The following is a 9,333-nucleotide window of genomic DNA, read 5'->3' on the forward strand; positions in this document are numbered from 1 at the left end:
GTGCTCACCACTGTAAAAGAAGTAAGAAAAGTTTTTAAAATCCCTTGTAGTGTATTTAATGGGTTATCAGTAGACGGAGTTGGTAATTCATTAGGTATACTACGGGATCATGTTATGCCTTACAGAGGGGTAGGGTGTGACATGTTTTGGTGGTATCAGAGCAAAGTTTTTAAATTCTGTTTTCACCTGTTATTTGAATGTTCTTTTTGCATAGTACAACTGCTCAATATCATTGTTTGATACATACAGTACATTACAGTATAAATATGCACTAACGAGAGTGAATATTCTTGTGTTATTGTTCAGGAAAGCTAAGATCCTCGCATTGAATATGGAAGAGGGTGATCGTCAATGATCACCTATTGAGGTCGAGGTGCAAGGGGATGCCCCAGTGTACAAAATGTCGGTGGTTCAAAGAAGACACCGGCCCCTGCAGCATCGCAGATTTCTGCTCGATTCGCTCGTAAGATGGTCGCAATGTTCCAAAGAAGTGGCTGGCAATGTGCCTACTCAAGTCCCAACACAGACACCAGTGGTACAACCACAGTCTCCTACGAGGCAGTATGATAAATTGATGAAGTATGGGGCTACAGAGTTTAAGGGGACAGTAGATCCTCTAGAAGCTGAACAATGGTTAGAGAGGATGGATAGGGTGTTCAAGAAGCTACATTGTACAGAAGAGCTTAGGTTTGAATACTCAGTGTCCTTACTACAGGGGGATGCTTATGACTGGTGGAAAACCATTCCCCACACCGTAGAGCCTGCAGTGCTAACATGGAATGACTTCCTCAGGGAATTCAGGCAGAAATACATCCCTGATGCTTATGTAGACCAGAAGCTACAAGAATTCTTAAGTTTGAAACAGAGGGGCAGATCAGTGGCTGAGTATGAAAGAGAATTTTCCCGCCTTAGCCATTATGCAGTGAGTCTACTCTCTACCAGCAGGGAGAGATGCAAGAGGTTTGAAACTGGCTTGAAGCCCAGTATCAGAGTACAAGTGCTCGGCTTCAAACACACTAACTTCTCTGAACTTGTTTCTCAAGCCCTAGAGTTGGAAAGAGTTGAGTTTGAGACTGCTCCTGAGAAGAAGAGGTCAGAGAAGACAGAGAAAGAGGGAAAATCAGTAGATCAGAGTTCCAGTGGTCATACCGAAAGAGGAAGAACTATGGGGACATGGCGAGGTGGCAAGAAATCTGGTAGGGGAAGACATTCGGGACGAGACCTCCCTATCCGCCAGCAGAGCACCGGGTTCCTACCCTCCCGCCAATGTGAAACTTGTGGAAAGAATCATGGTGGAATCTGTTACAAGGCTATTGGAGCCTGTTATAACTGTGGAGGCACCGGACACTTTGCCAAGGACTGCACCAGTAGTCGCAGAGTTGGACCACCTCCTACTACTGCAGAAGGGTCAGTTCAGAGCCCTGTCACCAGAAGCTCACAACCACCTAGCAGAGGTAGAGGCAGGGGTAGAGGTAACCCAGCAGGCAGCCAAGGCACAGTAAAACAATCAGAGCAAGACAGTGCTCCAGTCAGAGTCTATGCCATGAGACAGAGAGAAGAGGCAGAGACATCTGATGTTGTGGCTGGTACCTTCTCAACTTTTAACCAGAATGTATTTGTGCTATTTGATCCGGGTTCTACCCATTCTTATGTGAGTGCTAGCATCATTGATTGCATTGCTGTTCCATGTACAAAAATGGACTTTGAGGTGCTAGTAACAAGTCCGCTAGGACAGGAGGTCAGGGTTAATAGAATGTATAGAGATTGTCCTTTGGTGATCCAAGGACACACTTTCCTGTCTGATCTCATTGAAATGCCCTTCAGAGATTATGATATCATCTTGGGCATGGATTGGTTAGCTAGGCATCATGCCATGATTGACTGTAGACTGAAGACAGTCACTTTTGGTCTCCCTCAGTACAGTGATGTGGTAATACAAGGGGAGAGGCAGTTATTGCCATCAACCATCATTTCGGCCGCACTAGCCAGAAAAATGATCAGGAAGGGGTGTGAAGCATACTTGGCATACGTAGTAGACACCCAAGTGGGGAGTCCAGCATTGAAGGACATCCTTACAGTACATGACTTTCCAGATGTGTTTCCTGATGAATTGCCAGGATTACCTCCGGAAAGAGAAGTGCAGTTTGAAATTAATGTTCTGCCTGGTGTGGATCCAATCTCCATAACGCCATACAGAATGGCACCAGCAGAGTTGAAGGAGCTGAAGATACAGTTACAAGAATTACTTGAAAAGGGCTTCATTCGCCCTAGTGTGTCACCTTGGGGAGCACCAGTGTTGTTTGTTAAGAAGAAGGATGGTACTCTCCGCTTATGCATTGACTACAGGCAGTTGAATAGGGTGACAATAAAGAACAGATATCCATTGCCTCGCATTGATGATCTGTTCGATCAGTTGAAGGGTGCAGCAGTATTCTCCAAAATTGATTTGCGATCCGTTATCATCGATTGAAGGTGCAAGAGCGAGTATCCCAAAAGCGCTTTGAACTTCGGTATGGCCACTATGAGTTTCTAGTAATGCCATTCGGGTTGACAAATGCTCCAGCTGCTTTTATGGATCTGATGAACACTATCTTCAGACCATATCTTGATCAATTTGTGGTGGTGTTTATTGATGACATTTTGATATACTCGAGGAGTGCAGAGGAGCATGATAGACATCTGCGGATTGTACTGCAGACTTTAAGGGAGAAACAGTTGTACGCCAAATTGTCGAAATGTGAATTTTGGCTGAAGGAAATCTCCTTTTTGGGACATGTTGTGTCAGCTGAAGGGATCAAGGTAGATTCCAGCAAGGTAGAAGCTATCCTTAATTGGAAGCCGCCCAGGAACATCACAGAAATTCGCAGTTTTCTGGGCTTAGCTGGATATTACCGTCGGTTTGTGAAGGGATTCTCTATGTTATCTTCTCCACTGACCAAGCTGCTTCGGAAAGATGTAAAATTTCAGTGGACTGATAAATGTCAGCAGAGTTTTGATGAGTTGAAGAGGTGCTTAACTGAAGCTCCAGTTCTCACTTTACCTACTCCGGGTAAAGAATACACAGTTTATAGTGATGCTTCTCACAATGGGTTAGGCTGTGTACTGATGCAAGATCGGAATGTCATTGCTTATGCATCACGCCAGCTGAAACCGCATGAGAGGAACTACCCAACACATGATCTGGAGTTAGCAGCTATTGTTTTTGCTCTAAAGATCTGGAGACACTATTTGTATGGAGAGAAATGCTACATTTACACAGATCACAAGAGCTTGAAGTACTTAGGCACCCAGAAGGAATTGAATTTGAGGCAGAGGAGATGGTTAGAACTCATTAAAGATTATGATTGCTTAATAGACTATCAGCCAGGGAAAGCAAATGTGGTGGCTGACGCCTTAAGTCGCAAGACTATGGCAAGTCTCAGAGTTTCTCCTTTGTCCATGGTGTATGAATTGAAAGCACAGCATGCCAGTTTAGAGGTTGATGATGAGGGATGCATGAGTTGCTTGGCATGTACAAACGGTGTTGATTGATCGGATCGTAATGGCTGCACAGTGATGAAAAATATCGAAGCTACCGAAAGAAGTCGGCAGGCAAGAAACCCGAATTCTGCAAGAGAAGATGGTTTATTGCTACATCGAGTAGAATGTGCGTTCTAGTGATGTGGAACCGAGACAGATCATTATGAAGGAAGCACATGAGTCTCCATTTGCTATGCACCACGGTGGAACTAAAATGTACAGAGGGTCGAAAGAGCATTCTTGGTGGATGGGCATGAAAAGAGATATAGTGAATTCGTTTCCAAATGCCTAACTTGTCGCCAAGTAAAGGCGTAACATCAAGTTCCAGCTGGTTTGTTACATCCTTTGTCAGTACCAGAGTGGAAATGGGAACGGATAACTATGGATTTTGTTACAGGACTTCCAAGGACACAGAGTAGTCATGATGCAGTATGGGTTATAGTTGACAGATTGACCAAGTCTGCTCACTTTTTGCCAGTTCGGATGGACTATAGCCTGGAAAGATTGGCCAGATTGTACATATATGAGATTGTAAAATTGCATTGAGTGCCAGTATCAATTGTGTCTGACAGAGATCCTAGGTTCACTTCTAGATTCTGGGGTAGTCTTCAGAGAGCCCTAGGAACTAGATTGAAGTTCAAAGACATTCCACCCACGCATGCATGGCCACGAGAGGGTTATTCAGATATTGGAGGATATGCTACGGGCTTGTGTGATTGAATTTGAAGGTAGTTGGGATACACACTTGCCTTTGATTGAGTTTGCTTATAACAACAGCTACCAATCAAGCATAGGGATGCCTCCATATGAAGCTTTGTATGGCAGAAAGTGTAGAACTCCCTTATGTTGGGATGAAGTAGGTGAAAGGAAGATGATTGGACCAGAAATTGTCCAGCAGACAGAGGAAAAGATCAGATTGATCAGAGATAGACTCAAGGCTGCATCAGACCGCCAGAAGTCCTATGTTGATCTGAAGAGAAGAGATATTGAGTATGCAGTGGGTGATAAGGTATTCCTCAAAGTTTCTCCTTGGAAGAGGATTATGAGATTTGGCAGAAAGGGGAAACTAAGTCCTCGTTTCATCGGACCATATGAAGATATGGAAAGACTGGGTCCTTCAAAGATACCGGTTGGCATTACCTCCAGAGCTAGCAAGGATACACAGTGTCTTCCATGTGTCCATGTTAAGGAGGTACAGATCAGACCCATCTCATGTACTATCAGTTGAAGAGATTGAAGTAAATCCAGACCTCTCATATGAGGAAGAACCCATAAAAATTCTGGCTTATGAGGTGAAACAGCTGAGGAACAAACAGATACACCTGGTTAAAGTGCTGTGGAACCATCATTCAGGAAGCAACTTGGGAACGTGAAGAGGATATGAGGAGACAGTACCCACAGCTCTTCAGAGACTAATGCCAGGTAAAATTTCGAGACGAAATTTATTTAAGGGGGGGAGAATTGTAACACCCCTAAGTTCGGTAGTGCGTTCTACTGCTCCGGTGACCAGTGCTGTCCGGACAGCTAGGATGCCTAGAACCGTACTTCAATATGAGTGAGGAGACATAAAATAATGAAATACAAGAAAAGAAAATACAAGAAAAACCAAGGAAAAATCATAGCAAAGAAATGTAACCGAGTAAGTGAGCCGGGAAACCTAGCGATGGGTGACCGCACCGGGAGGTCACGGCGTGGACCGTTGACTAGCCCTGGACTGCGGGGAACCCTGGAAAACATTTTTAGGACTTAAATAGACCCTTATTGAAGAATAAATATCATTAGAAAGATCAAAGAAAAATTAAATAATTAGTACAAAGAAAAGTGAGAAATCGAAAAACAGACAAAATACGGTGTTACCGAAAAATCGGGAAAGCCACCGAGCAGGGCATTATGGTCATTTGACATCCCGAATTGTCTTTTGACCTAAATGTCCATTAAAAATAAATAGTATTACACTTAGAAAATAAAATGAAAAATTAATTTGGTGGTACCTAAAGAAAATAGCTAAAATCATGGGTTAAATGTGGAATAAGTGAAAGTTTAACTTATAAAATGATTTAATTTTAAGTGGACCACTAAGGGGATTAATTAAATACTTAGTGGGACAAGTGTACACTTAAAATGCAGCTGAACTTCATCTTCCTCATTTTAGATTTCAACATTGCCGTGAGTGAAGGGAGAGGAAACTCCATGGACGTTTTGCATGAGCTCACTTAACCTCCCCATTTTCAACTCCAATCTCTTTGGTTCCTTCATGAAAAATGGTCTACACACCACAAGGAAGATATTGATACCAATTTTGGGAAGTTTAAGCAAGGTTTAACAAGCTCCAAGCATAAGGTAAGTTCATAATTTTGAGAATTACTTTGTTAAAGTTTATGTGCATGTTATGGGTATTGGTTTGGTGAAGGAAAATTTTGAGTTTGAAGGGTTATTGTTGTTTTCAATTTGGACAGCCATGGGGTCACGTTTTTGATGAGGAAATTGTGCATATAATTGTTGAGAAATAATGTTGTTCATGGTGATTTAGTAACCTAGTGATTTAATGCATGTATATATGGTGAATTATACACTTTGATGGAAATTAACTTATGGTATGGCAATGTGATGTTGATGAGTGATTTGTGGCAGCTTGTGGACACTTGAGAAATGGTGTATATTGAAGGAAGTGTGGGCAGCATATTGACCTAGAAGGATGGATGTTATGTATGTAAATTAATGTTGTAAAGTGTATGTAAAGTTTGTAATGTTTAGGTGTATTTGTAATGGTACTTAGAATTATAATTGTGAATGATATTTGGTGTGTTAAGGGTGATTGGAATCTGCCCAAAATAATGCTAATGTAATGTAGGAAATGTTGTTGGTAATGTGCCAAAACAGTTTGATAGGGTATGGAAGTGAACCTTGCAAAGGTAAGTGTGTGTTTGAAGTTTGGGTGTGTAATGCATAGTGAGGGCAGTGTATATTTTGGCCTATAACCTTGAATGTGTAACCTCAATTAGTATGAGACCAATTTGAGGTGAAACTAGGCACAAAATGTGCCAACTTTCATTGAGAAACCATGCCAAAATTCTGCTTGCAAGGTGACCTAAAAATTTGACCAATTCGGATTAGATGCAATTAGGACCTGAAAAATGACCAATTGGGCAGCAGTGAGTGTTTAGGCCATAACTCACTCAAACCAGGTCCAATTGACCTGAAATTTTGACCAAGAATAGTTAAGACCCATACCTACAAGTCTTATGAAGACACCAAAGCCCAGAAATGACCATAAGCAAGTCAAACAACTTGCACAAGTTCGGGTCCAAAAACTGGCCGAACCAGAATTGACCACTTTGACCTAAAATTGACCTAAAATGGTACCATTTGACCAGCAATAGTGTAATGACCATAACTTGGTCTACTTAACTCGGATTGACCTGAAATTTTGCACCGCGTGCAATAAGACCTAGATCTACAAGTTTGTAGTTTCGACCGAGACCCGAAAACCGAGGGAACTAGATCGTCCGGTTAGGTCAAACCAGTGTTCCGGAATCCAGCAATTTGCATTAAAATGCACTAAGCAAGGAAATGACTTTGGTAAAACATACCAAACCTAAAACCCTATCGAGTGTGACATATTAACGACACTAAAACCTAATTTACCTAAAACGCATCGAGGGTCGGTATATTAGGTGATTAAGTGAATAATTGAGTTCAGTGCATTATTTACCAAACACCATCGATAGAGACAGTTTAATTTAGCACTGAAACACTTCAAATTGTGTTTCTCAGTTAACAAGGACTCAGCAAAAGGGAAAGAAATACCGAGTCAAGACCAGGAGACAAATATCAGAGGTTTGCGCACAACAACTATTTCTTTTGAATTATTTTCAATTGAAATAAATTATGACTATTTGTATATTATTGTTTTAAATTGTGAAACTGTGAAAAATTGTTTGAATGATATTTGATGGATACTTATTGATTGAAAAGCACTGTAAATGGTTTGAAACCACAGCTATCAAGTATATTGATTGTATTCCTCGCTAGCTTGTCTAGTGGGATGAATTGAATTCCCTCTCTGGCTGAAGTGTTGAGGTGTGTGCCTGTTGAGGACGAATAGAATGAGTACTCATATTTTTGCTAGCTAGCCATGTTATTCCTCATTAGTCATCGACTTTTGGGATGAATTGAATACCTCATTAGCCATCGGCTTTTGGGATGAATTGAATTATGGATCATGATTAAGCTGTGTGATTTATTGATGTGTATTGTGAGATTGTGAAATGGATTTAAACTCTCATTGACATATACTGTCTTTTGAATTCAAACCTGATCTGACTTATGGAAAATTATTGTGATATTGAGAAATGGAGTTTAAATTCTTGTTGACAATTATTGTCTTGAATTTAATTATGATTTTAAGTATCCACTATTTACATGACTTATGAATTGTGATTTAAATTGGATTTGGTTAATGTTGTGCACCACTGAGACATTGTCTCAGCGATAGCTTTTTATTGCTGTCGCAGGTAGAGAGATAGACAGGGCAGCAGACTAGGCTGCATATACATCCAGCGAGGGATTACCTGGTATATTGAGTATACCGCTTTTGCTTTTTGTACTGTAATGTATGACACTGTATGTATATTTTCTTTTTGGTTTTGAGCAGTTGTAAATTAAATTGTACCTTGAAGTTGTAAATTAATTATGAGTGTTTTGGATTGTAAAAGTTGTATTATATTTCCTTATCTCGGACTTTGAAAAATTCCTATGGAATTGTGTTGATAAATTGTTGTGTTGAGAAATGTATTGGAGTTGAGATTTGGAAAATTATTGAAGTGCTTTTTACAGGTTTTCTGAAGAACTGTTTTGTCCAAAATACAGATGGCACTCTGCCAAAATTTTTACAGAAATTCCAAATAAACCAAATGAGTTAGTGGTTTCACTTCAGTCCACCAAAGTTTTTAATACCTGTAAATAGTGCTCACCACTGTAAAAGAAGTAAGAAAAGTTTTTAAAATCCCTTGTAGTGTATTTAATGGGTTATCAGTAGACGGAGTTGGTAATTCATTAGGTATACTACGGGATCATGTTATGCCTTACAGAGGGGTAGGGTGTGACAAAAGGCATCATTTACCAATTTCTCACATTTTTGGTCTCTAAACCTAAGTGTAAAACCCTAACTTCCATGTTTAGTTCGTTTATTGAATTGTAAATGCATATTTAGTTCTCATTCACTTATTCTCACATAACCACTTTCTAATTTGCATCAAATCACCCATTTCAAACATAAACCTTAGCTGGTTGAACTCATATATAGTCCCTCAATAATTGTTTTATTTCCATTTAAAGTTAATTTCTAACTTACATCAATTACTTCAACAAGAATTCAATAGATAATTTGAAGAATTTATCACTAACCTCTTGTGGCTTTTCAAATCTTCACTTTTCTACTTCCCTTTTTAATTTCTTCCTTCACCACTCTTCTTACCAAGGTCAAATTTCAAGTTTGAATTAGGAGAACTAAGGGTTTTAGGGCTAGTTTAGGGGGTTACTCAAGCTCAAGATTGAGCTTTAATGGAGTATGAGAGGGAAAGAATAGGTAGAGATGAAAAACATAAGGGAAGTGTGTGTGTGGGACGACAAGAAGGAAGGCCACTTTTAAATTTCCTTTTTTTTTAATAATTATTTCTTTTTTTTCTAATTTTAATAATTTGACTTTGTTGCATCATTTATGACATCATAATTCCTATATATATATATATATATATATATATATATATATATATATATTCTTTTCTTTTCTTTTATGTATTTTGTCTTATGGAA

General features: G+C 39.8%; 1 protein-coding gene across 1 annotated transcript; it reads left to right on the top strand.

Annotated features, from left to right (window-relative positions):
* The first annotated feature begins 400 nt into the window (after positions 1-400).
* Positions 401-8,233, top strand: LOC131172948 (uncharacterized). Its single transcript, XM_058134582.1, has 3 exons — positions 401-471; positions 1,201-1,586; positions 8,034-8,233. The coding sequence occupies exons 1-3, from the start codon at positions 401-403 to the stop codon at positions 8,060-8,062; spliced, it is 486 nt and encodes a 161-aa protein (XP_057990565.1). The 3' UTR covers positions 8,063-8,233.
* Positions 8,234-9,333: the final 1,100 nt, after the last annotated feature.

Source organism: Hevea brasiliensis, chromosome 14 (assembly GCF_030052815.1).
Source record: "Hevea brasiliensis isolate MT/VB/25A 57/8 chromosome 14, ASM3005281v1, whole genome shotgun sequence".
NCBI classification, from domain to species: Eukaryota; Viridiplantae; Streptophyta; class Magnoliopsida; order Malpighiales; family Euphorbiaceae; genus Hevea; species Hevea brasiliensis.

Coding starts and splice junctions, on each gene's coding strand:
- LOC131172948 (XM_058134582.1), top strand. CDS start 401: ATGTCGGTGGTTCAAAGAAGACACCGGCCCCTGCAGCATCGCAGATTT. Junction 472..1,200: donor CTCGATTCGCTCGTAAGATG/GTCGCAATGTTC, acceptor GAAATCTGGTAG/GGGAAGACATTCGGGACGAG. Junction 1,587..8,033: donor GACATCTGATGTTGTGGCTG/GTACCTTCTCAA, acceptor TTGCTGTCGCAG/GTAGAGAGATAGACAGGGCA.